Source organism: Melozone crissalis, unplaced genomic scaffold (assembly GCF_028551555.1).
Source record: "Melozone crissalis strain CALT ecotype California unplaced genomic scaffold, PUWL_Pcris_2 ptg000008l_1, whole genome shotgun sequence".
Classification (NCBI taxonomy): domain Eukaryota; kingdom Metazoa; phylum Chordata; class Aves; order Passeriformes; family Passerellidae; genus Melozone; species Melozone crissalis.
This window is the reverse complement of record NW_026535786.1, coordinates 9602378-9623000: the sequence shown is the minus strand read 5'-3', so window position 1 is coordinate 9623000 and position 20623 is coordinate 9602378. Positions and strand designations below refer to the sequence as shown.

General features: G+C 41.3%; 1 protein-coding gene across 5 annotated transcripts in view; it reads right to left on the bottom strand.

Moving 5' to 3' along the window:
• The window catches only part of TENM4 (teneurin transmembrane protein 4), a 590588-nt gene that overhangs the window by 72141 nt on the left and 497824 nt on the right, over positions 1 to 20623 (bottom strand). For all 5 annotated transcript variants that reach the window (XM_054270092.1, XM_054270093.1, XM_054270094.1 and 2 more), the window contains 2 exons: positions 8604 to 8723; positions 815 to 1076 (listed from right to left, as the gene is read on the bottom strand). In XM_054270092.1, coding sequence (XP_054126067.1) covers positions 815 to 1076; positions 8604 to 8723 — 382 coding nt within the window. The remainder of the gene's footprint in view (positions 1 to 814; positions 1077 to 8603; positions 8724 to 20623) is intronic.

Genomic DNA, 20623 nt, shown 5'->3' with positions numbered 1-20623 from the left:
TTGGAGCCACAGCAGATTGTTAAGGTTCTTTATCTGACTCATACTTACTCATAAAAATTAAAGGTAACCCTCTCACTCTGCTCATCTATTCCAAATGTCATGAAATGCAATAAAACTGAGGTGCTCTGCAGGCTGGCCCCTCTCACCCACCTGCTGGCTGACTGAATGTCTCAGCAGCTGAGTAGAGTGGGGGGTATGACTTCCAACCATGAGAAAGTTCACTCCAACACTCCACAACCAAGGTTTATAGTGCCCAGTGGGTGGAATTTGCTCCTGAACAGAAGACAGGCATTAGAGCATCAGCCAGAAGGGCATCAGCCTGGTGCTGGGCATGTTGAATACCAAAGGGCTGAGACCAAGGGCTTGCTGGTCACACAAGGGTCCCAGCTCATGTGTTGTTAGCCACAAGTGCTTTGCCTCCATCTCTCAGGGATAGGAGAAAAGAAATCTGGTAAAGCGAGTGCCTGGGAGTGAGTGCTCCTGCCAAATGTCTGAAAAACGGGGTATCAAATGAGGAGTGCTTATTGTTAGGAAAGCAGGGGAACAGTTGCATTTGTGTTGTTCAAAGCTGTTAAAAGAAGCACAGAAAGAAGATGGAGATGAGGAGGCCCCGGCAGAGGTTGCCCAGAGAAATTGTGGATGCCCCAATCCAATTCAATGCCAGGTTGGATGGGGCTCTGATCAACCTGGTCTAATGGACAGTGTCCCTGCCTAAGGCAGGGGGGCGGGAATCACCTGATCTTTAAGGTCCCTTCCAACCCAAACCATTCTATGATTTTATGACTTACTGTCCCTCAGCTCAAACGGCTCATACCTGGATTTCAGGAACAATAGGACCTTTCTCTGAGCAGGAAGTTGCAAAAGCAGTGAGCGGAGAAGGAGAGACCACAGGGTTGGGCCGTGCGAAGTTACTGAGGTCACAGCTTGGGATCTCATTCTCTTCGTGCCTCATTACGATGGTTTCCATCACAAAGAAGCGATCCCACGGCAGCCACAGCGTGTGCTCCTGGGTGATGAAGGGAGCCCGCTCAAAGTGCAGGATAATGGAGATTCCACCAATGGTAACAAGATCAAAGCTGTTTTAAGAGATGGAATACAAAATTAGTGCAAGCACTACCCCACCTGTTTGTTTCAACTGCCTAGCAAGGACCCCAGAAAAATAACTGCAACAAATGTCATCAGTCTCATTTTATGAACCTAAAATCTGCAGCTCAAATAGAGTTTACCTGAGTAACAGCAAGTGCTGGAGGCAGGAGTCCAAGCTCAGCTTTTTTGCCCTCATGTATACTGAAATCATACCCATCCCTTTTTTGAAACATGTTTATCTTTGTTGGTGCTTTTCTAGCACCAACTTATTTTGGCCATATAGACTCACTTTCTTGTTGTTTTTTTTTTTTTTTTTTCAGTTGTGAATATCCAAATGAATGCACAGATTGGATCAATTCACGTGATGAAATAAACTATTTGGAAAGAGGTTTCTCTGACACATCCCCATATGAAATGTCTTGGCATCTCGCTAACTTGACTAATGCCTAATGCAACCCAGGGAACATGGAGAGCACAGTCATGGACTGAACCTAGTCTACTAGAAATACCTACAGTGCAGGGTGTCTGTGTGCCACAGCACTCTGGACATCATGTTTTTTGACTCAAACATTTAGAGCAATGCAGATGAATCACTGCCTGTGGTCTCTGACTTCACCCTAAGCTACCTCCTGCCAAGTGGCTTATCTGCCTGTGTTAGTGTTGGATAACAGACAGCCCTCCAGAGCCGTGTGAAAGAATGTAACCTTGATTAGGAAAATGTTCATCCTCTGGATGTAAAGATGTTGGGATAAGGTTCTGATGGTTTTCTTAGTTTTGTATTTAAACTTCACATTTTGTCACAGATGGAGATTTTATCAAGTACCACAGGGATATATCCACTATGCATAGACCCAAAAAAAAGGTGTTAAGTAAGAAAGGAAAGGATTTCAACAGAAATTGATGACCTCTTGTTTTTGCTCCTTTGTGTTTTTCTCACTGTCTCTTCGGTTGCAATGCCAAACATGTGCTTCAGGCAAAGAAAGTTTTCTCATCCCTGCTTCTCACTTTCCTGCTTGGTACTGCTGTATGACACTCTCACTGAGAGTTTATGCATGTGATCAGGTTCACTGGTTTCAGCAGAGCTGCTCATGTGCTTAAAGAGCAACGAGCTTAAGTGCTTCTCTGCATGAGAACTGGGATCTGAAACACTCTTGATTGCCCAAAGCCAGATGATGCACCTTGTAAATACATGGCAAGAAAGAAGGCGAAAAAACTATTTAAAAATTATTTTTTAAAATTAAATGTGATGCTTTCAGATTGGGTGCAAAAATCCCAGAGGAGCAACAATGGGCATGAACTGTTTCTAAAAAATGTCTTTGTGAAGCAATTTTTTGGGGGAACCTTTTTTATTTCATGGTTTATGGACTGAGATGCCATTTAGGAAACAGAATTATGAAAAGGTTATTCATTAAAGAATGTTGAATTGAGTCCATGAGAGGAAGTGGAAAGCACTTCAAAAAGCCAAAGCCATATTTATTCTACCACTTGAATTGGGGCATCATGTTCCCAGACCTATGGAGCTTGGCTTGCTGCAGCCTCAGGAGTAACCTGCTGGTTCCTGCCAGCAAAGCTGCACAACGTTTGTACCCTGATGTGAATGTTTCTAACAGTCAATTAGCATTTGGCAACTCCTTCAGCTGGGAGGGAGATGCTTGCTCTGCATGGATCCAGGCACTGAACGGGCCAACAGGAGGGGGGAAATAAACATTACAAATGATTCTCAACAAGTTTTTAGGCAAGTTGGAAGAGGTCTTATTTGCAAACACCTCTGTTTCATCCCTTTGGCTTCACTGAGCCTGGATCAGAGATGGAATCTGCTGGGGGGAAATGTCTTGGCCTCTCCTGCATCCCCAAAACAGGATGCAGAAGGGAAAGCACCACCTCCATGTCAGGCTCCAGCAGCTGTGAAAACAGAACCATGCAGTATTTTTTAGCAAGCGGTGTCGCTCACAAGCTGGTTTTCCCAGAGTCCCAGGGCGCAGCTTTCAAGTTATCTTGATGAACTAAACAAAAGGTAAACCCAAAATCAAGCAGAAAAAAACAAATGGAAAACACTTCCCAGTTTCTCTCAGTGAAATTAAATTTAACAAAAAGAAAACTGTCCTGGGATTGAAGAAATAAGATAATTTTATTTCTGTTTTTGCTGCTCATCTCTGATGTATTTTTTACCACTCCATAAAAATCATACTTGTCGTACAGTTGTTTTGTTGTTTTTCTTTAAAGACTCTGGAGAGACAAGCCAAAGGATGAAATTATCTATTTATCCAAAGCAGCTCAAAAAATAAAAACCCCACAGGAAAGTGTAACCCTTTCTCATCTCTCTTCTCTGAAAGCTCATTGTTTTTGGTATTTCTGAAAAAGCTATGCAAAGGCTGCTGAATGCAATATGAAAAAGGTCTGGAGACTTGCTGCTTTATTGTGTTCCTACAACCCAGGGATACTGAGGACCTGCAGCCTCTTTAAACTACCACTTTAATAAAATTTAAAACTTTATTTAAAAATGTGGTTTATAATCCAGTAGTGATACTTTGAACTGTCTGTTAACTTTGCTTTACACCGAAATGCATACAACAGAGTAGTTTGCGAGTTGTCACTTTAAATTCATGCCCTGTTATATAAGCAAAGTCTCTGGTGCAGTAATTAGACTAAAAACACATGCAAGCCTTGAAGTTATAGGAGTTTTGCTGAGTCTAAGTAATGTGACTTAAACAGTACCAGGATTTCACTATTTCAGGCTGTATCTGAGCAATATAGGAGAGACCTGGAATAAAGTGAGTCCCCTTACAGAGGTGAAAAATTTATCTCACTGTAATTCTAAAACTGAAATTTTACTTACTCATTTGGAGACTTTATCAAGCCAAAAAGAAACCCCCAAACCCCCAAACCTGGAGTGACAAAATCAGCTTAGGAACCAATCTAGCTAAACTGATGCAATTGTATCTTTAAAGTCCCTTATTTTAAAACCCCAGTTATTTCCCTGCTATCAGTAAACTGATTTACTAAATCAATTTAAAGCAACTCAGTGCACATTTTCAAGAATATATATTCCTATGGTGAATATGCAAAATAATAAACCTGCTGAGTTTTATGCAGTTATCTCATGACCCCTGGAACAAGGTAACTGCTTGCATGTGTGCTCCCATTTATTCTCCAAACCAGAATGACACTAAAGATGGGAGGGATGACCCTCTATGACTGGGAATGCTCTGGACTGCATGCAGCCTGCTACTGTAGTTCAGGAGAACCTGCTTCTTGTCTAAGAGTATCAACTCCTTAAAACAAAGTTGACCCAATCACATGAAAACTTTGCTGTACAAAAGCTGATGAGACATGCCCTATTAAAAAAAATACTCAAACCCATAGAAAAGATAATAGAAACTGAACAGCATGAATTCTTTACATGATTTGAAAGTGCTTTACATATGGCATTAAATAAATACTAGAAAAATCAGGAGGGAACACAAGTAAATATTAACTCTCTTTCACTGGCTGGTTCATTAGACTAGAAAAATCAAGAGATGCATCTAATTGTACCCACTAAATCAGAGGCTGGGATTAGAAATTAGGATGTCTGACAACATTTTCTGCCCTGACAAATTTTAGCTTGAATGGTCTTATATAGTTCAAGGTAATTTACAGACCACTGAGGAAGTCACTGGACTCAAGGATGGATTTCAAGGACTTTGAGTGACTTGGTCTAGTGGGAGTTGTCCCCGCTTATGGCAGGGGAGTTGGAACCAGATGATCTTTAAGGTTGCTTCCAGCCCAAACCATTGGCTTTCATGGATTTTGGTGTTCTTTAACTTGTCCATTTATGGACAAGCGGTTTTTGTCCATAGAGTATCTACACAGTACATGGATGCACTGATGGGCCTGTTCATTTGACAAAATACCTGCATGTATCCCTTAGCCAAGTTGGGAGGTATATTCATTATTCTGGAGGCTCAGCACTGCAACTGGATAATTTGTTTGATGTTTGTGCACCAGGTTTCTGTAGAAGCAGACTGCCTTGAGAGGAAGGTGAAGAAAGTGAAATCAGAAGAGTTGACACCACAGAGTCAGGGGGTACACTGACTCCCACCAGTTGCCTACAGAAATCACAGCTTTAGGATGAATCCCACTTGGTCACAGATTCCTTGCCCTGAGACAGCTGATCTCTGCCATTTTTATCACTTAGAGCTGAGTATCTGCTGGGGGCTGAGTCAGCAAGCTGCTGCCCTGAGCTCCTTGAAACTAATTTAGCTTCTGGAGGCTGGCAGCCACTCCAAGGAACCGGGAGTCCACCGAAGCCTGGTGGAGCATACTGATGCTCCGGCTGCATTGCTTTCTGCCCTGTGCCCCTGCTCAGCTGGACCTTGGGAAGAACATAGCATGGAAGGAGCATCCCTAGCTTGAACTGCCAGTAGAAGTAGATATGTAGCATGGGGGGTTACCTCTCACCACTGAAGAATCAGAAAGAAATAGTTGCTTGAATAGTACAAAGGTCTTGCGCCTGGATAGCAGCAGTCACCTCCATGCTCTGTCCCTTTAGCTTTCATGTTTGCTGGCTAGAGGTCCAGTTACAACAGGGCCCCTCTGTGCTAGGTACAGCACAACTGCAATGCAAAGAGATGGTTTCTTTCCTCAAAGTATTTGTAATCTAAATTAATGATTACATACAGCAGTTGGGTGTTGTACACACACAAGGAAACAGAACCAGGTTATGACAGGCATTGTTGTCCACCAATCTTTTAGTCATATTTATTACTGTTCTACTGGATACAGATTTTGTGCTGATCTGTACACAGCAAGCTGATCATGAGAGTGTGGTTTGGATCCTACTTTCCCACAAAGTAGATTCAGTAAGGTTGCCAGAGATACCTTTAAGCACAAATGTTCAAGTTTTCTCCTTTTTGCAGTAATGCCTAAGCCAGTGGCAATAAGAAGACTCCAGCTCCAAGGGTGTCCTCTTTCTGGAATGTCTCTTTATCATCTGCATTTTATTGTCATATCATTGAAGGGTTGGAGCATCACTTGGAAAGCCTCCCAGTCCCCACCAGTGTTACAGTAGGTGTGAACATCCCTGAGTGTGAACCGGACAGCATCAAGCACATGTTGCTAGCACATGTTCTTCTTTTTCATTACAATTCTTGCTAGCACATGTTCTTCTTTTTCATTACAATTCTATCTGTTTCTCTGGCCAACTCAAATGAAACTTGGGGATTACAGAGGTGCTAAAACCCATAAATCCTCTCCTAAGTGCTAGTGGTTAGTAGTCAATATGTAGAGCATATGCAGCTGGAAGCCCTTCTGTTACGTTTTTGTTCTTAAAAGAAAGGGAGCCAATTAGCACTGACAAACAAAAGATAAGATGAAAGACATTCCCAATTTGCACTGCTTTTGTTTTGGTTGAGCATGATTGCTCAGATTCTGCCTCTAACACAACTGTAATCTTAATGACTTCCTAATAATTTCAACATGAATTAACAAGAATACATCTGCTGGGAGCAGGAGACATCTTTTTCTATGCATGGGCACTGCATTACCAAATTGCTGGCTAAAGATTCTAGGTGATATCACTAAATTAATAGTAATAAATAATGGGAAGGGAAGGGGGAAGGGGGAAGGGGGAAGGAGAAAGGGGGAAGGGAGAGAAGAGAAGAGAAGAGAAGAGAAGAGAAGAGAAGAGAAGAGAAGAGAAGAGAAGAGAAGAGAAGAGAAGAGAAGAGAAGAGAGAAGGGAAGGGAAGGGAAGGGAAGGGAAGGGAAGGGAAGGGAAGGGAAGGGAAGGGAAGAGAAGGGGAGGGGAGGGGAGAGGAGAGAAGAGGAGAGAAGAGAAGAGAAGAGAAGAGAAGAGAAGAGAAGAGAAGAGAAGAGAAGAGAAGAGAAGAGAAGAGAAGAGAAGAGAAGAGAAGAGAAGAGAAGAGGCTATTAATTTGTTAGGGAACTACAAGGATCATCAAATTGAGCTGCCTTACAAGTTCAGGGCTGATAAAATTAAACCACGTTATTAAGGGCATTGTCCAAATGCCTCTTAAAACACTGACATGCTTAGGACATTGAATGCCTCTAGGAATGCTGAGATTACACATGGTGCTGGTAGCCTGGTGTGCATCTACAGTGTGAGCTGCAGCTGAGCTCCTTGGGGGGCAGGAGGCCAAGCCAAAGCCTGAGGCAAGAGGCAGGGAACTGCCAAGTAGCCACAAGGAGAGACGACAGGAGCTGACAACTCCAGACTTTCCCAGGCTTAGACTGTAGCTGACAACTCCAGACTTTCCCAGGCTTAGACTGTGAGGGATAAAAGTCTAGGGTTTCCTTGGTCCAGGGTCCCTCCTTGCAGGCAGCAGCTTGAGCTCTTTTGTTATTTAGTTATTGTACCAAGATTAAATTGTTTTAGGGATCTGGACACAAGACACTGCTATGGGACACCTGAGGTCTAGTGGGTGAAGAACCCCAGTGTGACTGTGTGAGTGTGGAGTGTGGCTGCAAAGGGACCTCTGTCCCAGCTCAGGTGGTGTGAGTGGCTTCTGGATAGTTGAACAGGGAAGTTTGCTTAACTGGAAGCCTGCTTCAGTGTTTAAGCACCCTCTCAGTTAAAAAATGTTTCTTCATGTCCAGTCTAAATCTCTCCCGGTTTTGAACCATTCCCATGAGTCCTATCAGTGGATACCAAGGAGGTGAGCTCAGTACTTCCCTCTCCACACCTGCTCCTTAGGAAGCAATGGGGACACCCTTCAAGTCTCCTTTTCTCTGAACTAGAAAAACTCAGAGTCCTCAGATGCTGCTCACAGGATATTCCTTCCAGCCTTCTCATCACTTTCTTGCCCTCCTCTGGACACATTAAGGGACCTGAACACTTTTCTTAAATTATGGGGCCCAGAACTGCATGCAGGGCTCTGGTTGAGGCCACACCAACACTGGATACAGAAGGACAACCATCTTTTTGACTGGCTGGTCATGCTGTGTTTGATACACCACAGGTTGGGGTTTGCCCTCTTGGCTGCAAGACACACAGCTCTAACAGCTTCTGTTCAGCTGTTGCTGGCCAGCACCCTCAGATCCCTGCATGCAGGTTGTTCTCCAGCCACTCCTGTCTCAGTTTATACTTGTGCCTGGTGTTACTTTGTTCCAGGTGCAGAAAATCCAGCATTTTGACTTTTTAAAATCCATCCCATTCATCACAGCCCAATGCTCCAATGTACCTAGATCCCTCTGCAAGGTCTCTTGTCCCTCAGGAGCATCAAGACCACCTCCCAGTTTGGTACCATCAGCATCCTGCTAATGGTGCATTCAACTCCTGCATCCAGGCCACTGATAAATACGTTGAACAAGACTGGCTCTGGAACTGAAGAGCAAGGAACAGAACTGGGGATCAGTCACCAGCCAGATGCAGCCCCAAAACAACCAACATTAATGCACCAACATCTTCAAAAGGCATGAATAATAAATGTGCTCTTGGAAAAAGTTTCTCTTTAGTGGTCATGGCAATAATGCTGTTACTGCTGCCTGAACACTGTAAATCCCATACAGACATCCTACCTGCCATCTTGTCTGCTGATTGTGTATCCAAACAGAGGATTGTTGACAAAGCTGATGTTCACTCCAACTAAAGGGGTCCCATCTGCTGTCATCACCTGGCCTCGAATCACACATGCATGTCTGCAAGAAAGAGAAAAATAATAAGAAATAGTAAGTCTTTTGGACAAATGCAGTTTCTTTCTCTGTTGATGTGGCTAGGAATTCCTATGGATTAGAAAGCCAAGGCCTTTATAACCTGTAAAGCTGGAGGTCATACCATGTGTTTTGATGGTGGGATGCTGCCCTTGAAGGCTTTCTCAGGCATTGTGTAAAAACCTTGGATAATCAAAGTGAGGTTTACAATTGCCCTATTATATGAAAGCAACTGCTGCAGCATATCCTTAAGTATAAATTTCTGTAGGATTTACAACATCACACTGGAATTTCACAGAATCACAGAATCTCCTGAGATGGAAGGTACTCACAAGGATTACTGAGCCCAGCTCCTGGCCCTCCACAGAACAGCCCTCAAATCATACCACGTTCCTGAAAGTGTTGTCCAAACACGTCTGCAACTCTGGCAGGCTTGGTGTCACAACACTCCATCAGGAGCCTCTTCCAGTGCCCAACCAGCCTCTGAGTGATGAACCTTTTCCTAACAGTCAGTAGTGTCTTAACAGTATTGCCCTAATTAAAAGCACGGTGTATTTTTAAATCAAAGAGACCTGAAAATTACCATGCAGTACATGGACATCTTTAAGGCACAAAAGCCCCAGAAGATCCTGACCAAGGCTTGGCAGCTCATTTCTTTCCCATTTGGGAAAACCATGACAGAAAATTTGCTGGGTTTAGAAAGCTTCCTTGCAATTTGCCTGTGGAGCTGAGCACACTAATAGGATGGGTTTTTTCTTCCCCTCTTTTTCTTCCCAAGTTTGGTAGATTGCACCATTTTATAGGCTACATCTATTCCAACTACTCTGTGATCTGTAATATGCTCTTTTATCTAAGGATTTCAAGGACCTTTACAAACACTGATTAATACAGCCAGATTGGTATTTTACAGAGAGAGGAAATAAAACATGGAATGATTTTCAGTTGTCCAAGGTCAGTCAGAAAACCTGCAGTAAAGCCAAAGACAAATTTTCTTGGTTCTCATTCCAAAGTCTGTTTCCAGACTTCTAAGTCATTACTACATTGCTACCTTAGAAGCTTCCCATAAAGACAAAACATCACATGTCTGTGAGAGTGTCTGAACCCAATTTTTGGCTGAAGGTAACTATTTTTCTGAGCAGCAACAGCAAATTGTAGTGTCAGTGTGCTAACGTGACCCAATGAATAATTTTTCTAAGTGCTGTCCTGCTGGAGAGCAGAGATTGAAAGCCAATGTTTCTCCAGGTGCAGAACCAGATCTCAGCTAGAGTAAATCATCCCAGCTGCACTTCAACGGAGCAATGGTGCTTTGCTGGTTCACTGAGGCAAAGGATGATTTCTGCAATGTTTTGTAAAGATTATTTCATAAACACAGATCATTAGGGAAAGAGCCAGTTATTTTCTTACAGTCCACCTAAAAATCTGAGATTGTATAATGCAAGGAGATAAAGCATAACTTCTATTTAATAAAAGCTGCACAATTTTTACGTTCCACAGTACAGCAGACCATTTGCCAGGGAGTCTTAAAAAAATTCCTGCTGATCTAAATGGAGAGCTCCAATATTATCAAAAATTACTGCAGCGATACCAAAATGTGTCTGCAATCTGAGATGTGACTATATTCACATGTAATTTTGGAATAGGTCACAAGAAAATTAGATACTGGAAATTATTTTTATATCACTGAGTTTTCTCTGATGTATCATCATTGACTTCTTAGGAGTCATGTAGGAAAAGACTTGGACCAAGTTTGGAGCTAATAATCCAACAATTCTACAATGGTCTGGGCTAGAAGGGATATTAAAGACCATGTAGCTCCAAACTGCCTGCCTTCCACTAGAGTGCTTTGCTCAGAGCCCCATCTAACTTGGCCTTGAACATTTTCTGGGATAGGACCAATGAGGGGAATAACATCCTTAATATTTCTTTTGCTTCTCCCATTAAGGGCTCTAACTCAGCTTTCCATATATAACAACTGGAAAACAAGAATCCAGTACAGTATTATGCACATCACTCTCTAACACACAGGTAGAGCATAACTCAAAATAATCAAGATGCCATGGAATATGCTTGGAAAAATGTCAATGCTTGGAATAACCCCAATGAAGTCAACAGGTCACCACCTGCAGTGCAATTTTTGTGTAAAGTGAACATGTCTGAGCACATCTCCGAGCCAACAGCAGAACCTAGGCTCTCGTTTCCCAGTTTTTTTCATGACCTGCTCCACTCTGCCCCATCTTCTTTTCCATGCTTCAGAGAGACCAGAGTGGGTTTGAAACTTCCTTCTCTCAGTTTCTCATCAAATGAGCTGAACATTTTATGGAAGACAAGGAATCACTGCAACCTCTTTCATGAATACTAACACCTGAGTACAAAAGAACTGATGTTCTGTACCACATATTCAAGTAAACAGTGCAACTACAAATGTTTTAAAATAATAAGAACAAGATCATACATTTCTGTGAATCCAAGAAGAACACTTCCACCTGTTTTTTTTTTTTTCTTCTAAGGGGTCAAAGCAAGTAAAGAAAAAATACATGTTGCAGGTGTCTCTCCTACTGCCCTACACACAAGACACATCCAGGCAGTTTTAAAGTTCTAAGTAACAGTGCAAGCAGCTTGGCCTAGACCCTTGGCTCAGTAAACTAGTGATGTGCTTTATATCCACAAGCATCTGCTCCATTACATATCACTGACAATTACTTCTACAAGCACCAGCACAAGGTGGGCAAACAGTGAGTTTCCTCTCACCTTGGCAGCTGTAGCAAATGCATTTGACACCCCACCTTTGGAAGGAGACTCAGTTCCTATCCTGAATGATGCTTCCCAGCACTCATCCAACTCTTCTAACACACTTATGTGCTCACGGACTTGGAGGCTGTCTCTTCTCAGAGAAGCAGCTTGTCAGCAAACCCAGCTGCATCCCCACCCTCCTGAGGACTGTAACCACTGCTTTATTTCCATGCTTTAAGGAAAGATGTTACCACTAAGGGGACATCATTCCCAACCCACAGCAGTAAAAAGAAGATGGAGTAAGATGCATGAATCTGAATCCATTTAAAAGAGATAGAGATGGAAACTGGAAGAAAACTCAAGCCCAGACTATCTCTGATGAGTCTCAAATCTTCTACTTCCCTGGGTGATAAAATTTGCCCCAGTTGAATAAAACACAGTGCATTGGAAGCAGCTGGCTTCTCTAGTGTCAACATGTCCTTTATGGAGACAAGATTGAGTGTCTACAATGCCCCAAGCCCCCCAGGATCCTGGTTAATGCTAATTTAGTCAGCTATTTCCTTCAGCTGACCTTGGTCTAAATGCAATTACCCTGCAAAGAAGTTAAGTGGTACTGCTAAGATGCTCAGCTCTGCTAGAAGGTCTCCAAATACATTTACATAAAATTATCTCTCACGTTAATAGAAGAGATTTATTCCATCAGTCCAGGCCTGCTAGTTCAGAGTGTTTTCTGCAGTTGAACAAAATTCAATTTCTTGTAGCCTGAGTCTCATCTTTTCAATAAATTATTACCAGAGTCCACCTAATGCCTCTGATTTTTGGTTTTTTGTTTGTTTTGTCCTTCACTACTGTTACTTAAGACTGTATAGATTCTTGTTTTACAAGGAAAAGCAGTCTCCATTTCTCCTCTTCTTTAATTAGACTTTTCCTTTTAATTTTTTTAATTTGTCATAAAAACTTGCTTGAAAGACCAAATCATTGTCAAAATGCTATTTACGAGGCCAGATGGTGTATCAGACAATTTTACACTGTTGCTTTGTGAAGTTATCCTTTATTCCCAAGAAAATTAAATTAAGTCTTTCTGCTAAGATCTGGGCCACAGTGGCAAAACAGACAGGGGTACTCTGATGCCTTTACGTTCCTATTGCTCAGAGACAAATAAAATTTGACAGACTGTCAACAAAATTCAAGCAGACCAAACCAGCCTTAGAACAGAAGCCAGAAAAGTAAATTCCACAAAAGCCATTTCACCTCATGGGAGCACATTAAAGATTTGTCTTTAATACTAACTCTGATCCAGTGTCTCACAACCTAGACACTGGTCCTTCTAATGCACTTTAGTCACAGATGTTTTCTGGTGACAGTGTGCTTGGCATTGTGAAATAAGGGAAAAATACTGTTTCTGTTAAGCATTTTTCATTGTAAGAAGAAAATTCCATGCATCCTAAATCCCACTTTTTCTGCAAGAAACGTATGTTCTTGCTTTGACTGAGGATAGGTGACATGGGAAATCTCACTCTGATTAATTTCTGTTGCTCCTCAAAATACTTCCCACATAACTCATTCTCGTTTAAAGGTTTCAATGTGTGAAAATGGTTATCATGACTGCTTAGCCATCCTCAGCCAAGTTACTAATAACAAATATTTTAATTTGACATTAGAAATATTTTTGAACTTACCACTTTAATTTTATTGGTATATATAAATATATATGCATATATATAGGATTTATGCTTCTCCTCAGGATAAAACTTCAACAGAGCTCCACAGAACAAAAATCTTGAAAGCTATAATTCATTGGGAAGAATGTTATTAATGAAAAATAATCTCTACAGCCTTTCTGTGTGACACCAGTCATGTCAGCTGGTCTGTTTATGTCTCTTTACTGCACCTGCAAAATAAGAATCACCTCCTTACAGAGACATAAGAAGAATAATTGTAGTAATGTGATAATCCCTTTGCAGAGGGATTTTTACATTCTCATGGCATTCATCTGTGATCTGCTCAGTCTGATAAGTGCCTAGAAGTGCAGATGTGCTACAGTCTATTGTCTTTAGCCTTGGCTGTGGCCTTTTTGCTTGAGAGTAAGAGAGGATAAAGCAAAATGTACCTCGTCCATTTTGGGTTGAATGCGCCTGTCTAATGTCAAACAACCTCAGGGCAGCCTTGTACCGGGACAGACAGAGCACTTGGTAGAATGCCAGGTAAAAGCTAAGGGCATCACGATCAAACACACGGACACACAGAAAATGCCTGAGCTGGCAGATGAAGGACAAAAGAAGAAGAGGAAAGATCAGAACATAGAGACGTTCAAGTTCATTGCTTGTGGCAGTATTTCCCTCAAAAACCGTCTGTAAAAACAGCCCTGCCCACTCGCCTCTTAACTGTGGAGAAAAACCTCCTGACAGTCTTTCCTTGAACTGAGTAAATCTGTCTGACTTTTTTAGTTCAGTTCAGTTGTAAGAAAAGCTTAAAGTCAAAACCTATGTACTGCTCTTAGCTGCCATCTGAATTAAGGAATTAAGGTAAGGAAAATGAATGCAAATGATCCTTCTGAAGGTCTCCTTGTTAAAAAGAAAATAGGCAGACTTTTATATAGGAAATTAAAATTGAAGAGGACTCATGCAGAAAGAATCCCACACTATCATGGACAGCACAAGTGAGTTTCTGAAAGGGCTTGGCACATGCTGGGCAGCTGGGATACAATCCTGCTGGATTTAGCAGGACTTGATGCAATAGGACATGGAACAACGATTCTAAACCAGAAGAAGGTAGATTCACACTAGATTTAAGGAAGAAGCAGTTTATGATAAGGATGGCAAAACACCAGTACAGGCTGTATGGGGAGGTTGTGGCTGCCCCATCTCAGGAAACTTTCAAGGCCAAGTTGGATGGGGCTCTGAGCAACCCAATACAGTTGAAGATGTCCCTACTCATGGCAGGGGCTAGATGGCCTTTAAAGGTCTCCTTCACCCAAAAATATTCTATGATTCTAAATAACTGATTAGGCTCATCTGAGGAGTTTGCACTAAGGGAGGCACCAGAATGCTGGTGTCAATGTGACAAAGGGACTAAATGCACTAACATTTGACCATATCCCATAAGGGGATCTGTTAAGTGGCAGTGACACTTAGACATGGCTTGGAACAGATCCTGCCACTCTGCTTTGTGAGCCACTGATGGAAGGAGAGGGAGAATCGGTGGAGAGGGAGAATCGGTGACAAAGAGCAAAGTTTTTAAGAGCTCTGAACAGAATCAGTAAAAGAAAGCCAATTCTAAGTTGAAGCAAGAAACTGCACCTGCCCTGTTGTTTTACCTACTCAGTGAAGGTACTAAACAGGTCTCATCTCTAAAGGATCAGGAGATGCTGATGATTATGTGGGCATGGTCCTTAGCTGTTAACCTTTTGCAAGAAGTCTTCTACAGTATTTAGATATTCCATGAAAGAAATAGCAAAGCCAAGTGAATGAAAAGCTCCAGTGAAAACCCATTACTTAAATTGCCTGAAGGACAGGGGAAAAAGCTACATAATGCTCAGATACTTTTATAGATGTGGCTAATGAAGTTGGTTTTTGAAGTCAAAAAAGAAATGCTTATTAATCAATATTTATAATAACATCTTTAGACACAGATTTTATTCTTACTGTCTCTTTAGATCTGGTCTAACTTGACAGTATCAACCCAGTGATGCTCTTCCTCTGACATTTTTAGTATACATGCAAGCACTTGGTTTTGTGATCAATTGCTCAGTTTCTTAGGCTTCCCAGTGTATGCACCTGACTCCATTCTGCTCTGTGAAGACTTATAAACTGATGGTTCTTTAACATCTCCTCGGGCATCATCTTTTTTTAGCAGCATTAGTGACTGCTGGTTGTAGCTCCTCCAAAAGGAAAAGGAGGTATATTTATTGCATGACAGCTTGGTGAGAAAATGTAATATCCTTTGAGGACCTCCTACCACTCTTAGAAATTCCATGATCATTGCTCTCACAAGAATTCCCTATTGGCTCCATTCTTGAAAGACTCAGGCCCTTATTGCTTTGAATACTTCTCCCAGGAATTGAAAATTATTCACCTTCTTGATGTGTGTCCTTTTATCTTTATGACAGTACAATCTTCCTCTCTGATCTGCCAAGCAATCTGGCCACTCTTGGATGCCACTCCTGCCATTCAGAACATCTTGTGTCTCTATGCCTCATTGACTCACTATTTTTACACCTCAAAATTTCTCAGTTGAACTATAACTGTAAGGTGGGAGGGTAAGGGATATGGGAAGGCTACTCAGCAGAGGAAAAGATGCTGATGACATCAGTGGAATTGTAAAACTGCCTCCAACTGTTTAAATGAAAGTATTTTAGAACACAGCTTTATAGGAAATGCAACACATAATAAAGTTGGGCTGTGCTTTACTGCAAAGTTTCAATGAAGAATCCTTTTACTCACAATGTGATTGACTAATGCTTTAGGAGATGATGACTCTCTCCTTTTCTCCAGTAAAACCAAAGGAACACTCCTGCTTTGCATAAGGTATTAAAGAAACACAATCACACTCATAGTTTTTTAGGTCTGTACAATCCAAATCAGATGTCTAGTAGTACATAAGGTACAAGATAATTTTTCCACCTAATACTGAATTATGCTTATTTCATGATTTTTCAGAAGTCATTTTATAGCTCTTATTTCTATGAGAGATAAAGACTTTATGCTGCAATAACTTTCAGAGATGAATAGTTTATTCATGTCAAGTCTTCACTAAAAATGTCTGCAGAACTTAGTAGCACTGTATTATTACAGTATTTTACATCTGGTATTTATTTTTTAAGCATTGGCCACATATTCAGCTCTGCAGAAGAACAGAAATAAAATCACTGCCTTTCATTGAATCTGAGGCACCATGAAAACAAAACCAAGCAGAAGACGAGGAAAAATACATTATTTCCAGGTTAATTACAAAATTATCTCTCCTTTGATGATCATAGGGGAAGTTCTTCAACTACATATAAGCTGTCTGATAGATTAGCAACGATCAAAAGGAATTAGGGAAAAAATGTCCAATAAAATAAAATAGATTTTATATTTGGGATTATAAAACTGCTTTTTTATATAGGAGATTTTAACCAATTTAGCAAATAAATGCTACACTCAAAGGACAGACTCTTTCTGATATGGCAGCTTTTTTCAGAGGACAGTAACTTAAGTACTGAATAAATATTTAATCAAATATCCATGTGCAGATCCAAGAGAATGCATCAACACGTACACCATAGTTTGGACTCCTAAATCCAAAAGTGCACATCAGTACCTCTGTAATCTAGGAGGTACTTAAATATCAAGCCTTCAAAACTTGCAAGCATGAAAAAAACTCCTAATGAGCTGTTTTCTGCACACTTCAGGAGCTCCTTGGGACATCGGTATCACCTGAGACCTTTTAATTCCAGGTGCAGGATGGTGCATTGTTTCTATCAATTGCCTCACTGGGCCTTGCAAGCATGCCCAAATCACACAAGGAAGATCCTACTCCTTCCCTTGTGCTTGGTCATAAATATCTAACATTTTAGAAATATTTTTAGAAAGCTGCAGCTCAATTTCTCTAATGACTGTACACAGGACTTATAGAATTACAGAATCATTAAGGTTGGACAAGACCTCAAAGATCATTGAGTCCAACGAAATTTCTTTTACTGACAGTTACAAAAGAGGAATATAATTGCCTCATGGTTACACTATCTATGTCATGGAAAAGAACATAAATATGGACAGGAGTTTTACTTTCATTAAGTCTTGCAGGTACAAATTCCACAAAGTTGATGTAAGTAGCTGCATGTACTGCATTTATTTACTATATGGGAATAATGTTATGCTAAACTCAAAATCAGAGGGCAAACACTGGAAAAGAAAATAAGCCCTGTACATAGGAAAGGTAAATTTTAAAAGTATGCTTTGCTGTTAATTCCTCTAGAAGGGATTAATTACCAAAATAAAAAACAGTAAGTTTTTAAAAAGCTATGACTTGTACCTAATAAGGAGTTCATATGAGTAGAAAACATCAAAAGAAGAATGATGCCTTTGGAAGACAATAATGCTAGGAAGAAAAGGGTCTGAAGACTTGCTGTGTTAGCCTGTTCTAAAATATGGAAAAATATGACCTCGCTTCCACCAATACAGGTACCATGCTGTGCCATGAGTGCTCACCCTCAGAACACTGGATGCTGTTTTATCTCTATGACAAAGTTTTAGATGCAGCATTCCAAGCTGTCCCACCCACCCCATTGCTTCTGGGTGTCTGTGTACAGTGGGTGCATCTGACCCAGAGAATTTCCTGCTGATGAAGGGAGCTGCATTTGCCTGGAGTTGGACCAGAGCCATGGGCTGGACTAGCCAGCTCAGGAGAAATCATCAGGATTAAAGCTACACCTGGTAAGTTTTGGTTCTTTGACCTCTAACTTTGTCTTCAACTAAAGAAGTGTTTCTTAGGTCACTGTATTAAAGTCACACTTTTCTTGATGGAAAAACATGGAAAAGACAGAGCACCTTGGTTTCCTTGGGAAGAAACCTCGGAAAGATCTGCTGGGGTGAACCCACAGCCCTCCATGAATGGGACTATATGTGTGAAAAGAAAAGAGAAGATGCTTTGAATATATGCATAGAATCAGAGAATGGTTTGTGTTGGAAGGGACATTAAAGACCATCCAGCTCCAATGCCCTCCCATAGGAAGGGACACCTACCACTAGATCAGATTTCTCAGAGCCCTATCCAACCTGACCTTGAATACTTCCAGGGATAGGGCAGCCCCAGCTTCTCTGGGCAAACTCCCTCAAGGATACTAAGAAAACATAGTAATGTTCTTCAAAATCACTTAGGAGTGACCAGAAGGACTACCAAAACATTCTGAAAAAACATTTTGATCCCCGCTATTTTCTTAGCTCTTCTTTGGCCATGATCAATATTCACAGTTTGGGTTTTAATTGGACTTGGGACCAATGCAATTTAACTCTGACACTAAACCCCATTTATTTATTTATTTATTCACAGTAAAACAGTGCACATGAACGCCTACAGCATACCTGTCTCTCTGAGTTTCTAACTGTGCTGTGTAACCCTCTCCACCTGGATCAGTAAGGTACACTGTTCTGCCTGGTACACAGAAGGGACACAGGAAGGTTGAGTGACATGTTTACAGATGCCTTGTCACTCAGTAATGGGAAAAAATGTACAAAGTTAATTCGATCAGAATTTTAAATCATCAAAACCAACTTTTTCTGCAGACTACTGACCTGAGGGCAATTGGGGACTACACTTGCAGCTAATAACAAATGCTGCTCTCTGATGTTTCAAGTAACTCAGATGGTTATTTCTAGCTGCCCAAGTAATCAGAGCAGGTTGATATTATTGGCAGCAAGTAGATATACACAATCTGTCTCAAAAAAGGAGGGGTATAAAACACAGTTACTTCAAAATTGAATTATTTGAAATTCTCTTTACAAAAGTGCCAATTCTACACATGGTTTTCTGAGGCACTTTAACCATGCCAACACTTAGCATAAAAGACTGTGGACCAGGACTGTTCTTGCTATTTCATGAACCCTCAAAAGAGAACAAATATATCAGGAATCCTACTTTATAGTCAACTTATTGACACCACTGCATCTTGTGCTACTCCTTATGGTGATGGACAACTAAGAATGGCTTAAAAACAACAAAGCTAACAGTAAGAGTAAGTGGTTTCAAAATCAATACAAGAATGACCAAGTAGTAGAGGAGTACTTGTTATCTGTTCATCACAATGATGTGAAAAGACATTCTGCGCATTCAAAATTTAATTTAGCTACTTGCTTTATCATCATAAACACTCATTTCAATATGGGTAATGATTATTTTTTCTTCCCAAACATGAATAATATATAATTGCTGGTATTTGGGAAGAGACAAGGTCTTTGCCTTTATCCATCAGGGTAATTTATCATTGTCTTTCTTTTTCTTCCGCACTGGTGAGAGAGCTTGTCAGCTCAGCTTGTTCTTAAGAAGCCAGAGTGTAATTCAATAATAAATTCACTCAAAGGCTAGCTGTCACGAGACATTAATTTATTTGTATCCATTAGGTAATCTGCACTGCTGTTCTCTCTGAAGAGTGCTTAGCTGTAGTTTTGAAGCTCAGGAAATATATTGCAGAGATATTCAGTCACCTCCTTCATGCTGCTGCGACTTCTGCACAGGCCAGACAGGGATGCAAATGTGCCCCAGTTCTCTCAGGGTGATAATCGGGTCAGCCATGACCTAGTGAAGCCTGGAGGAGCACTCAGTTCCTGACCTGAATGGTGAGTGTGCCTGTGCCTCTGGTGCCCATGCAGGATGCCAGACACACAGGACACAGAGATCCACGCCACCTCTGTGTTGCCTGCTCATGGGGGACTGCTCACAGCAAATGACACAGATCCAACTCCAATCCTACTCCGTGAGGACGATGGCGTTGGGACAGAAAGATATAGGAAGTTCCAGGAACAGCAGTCTACAGTCCTGATCTACACCAAGAAGGAGACGACTTTATGAATTATCCCATCAGCAACAGGAGAGGGCTGTCCTAAAGCAGGATGCTGGAGCCCTCTATAAGAATAACTCCCTCTTGTCAGACAAACTTTTAAGCCAGCAGCTGGAAGGAGTGATGAAAACTTGCCCCCAGCGGCTGCTGTGATTTTTATAGAGACACTGAGCAGAGATCCATGGATAACAGGGATATTATCACCTGTCTGTTGGAAAGGCAACTGGTGAAGTTTCAGTGACAATGCTACTGAATAAAGGGCACATCCACACACGCAAAAACAGGCAGTCTTGCCTGTCCAGACTAACTGGGTCCCAGATGGTCCCAGACCATGCTTTCCCACATATCAATCACTGACTACTGCTGAAGCACTGTCATTTCCAGGGTGACCAGAGGACCTGTTCAAAGGTCCAGCTTTTTGGGAGGTGAAACAAGCAACTGAACTACAGAGAGAGGCCAAATAAGCAGAAAACCTTTGCAATGGTTGAGTTTTTCCAAATCTACAGGATCTTTAAGAACTAACAGGAACATGTGATGTCTTTTACAACCCCAAAAGAGTAGTGGCATTTTCAAGAACCCAACACTCTCATGCGTCTGGACCAGGTGCTGTCTCAGGAAAAAA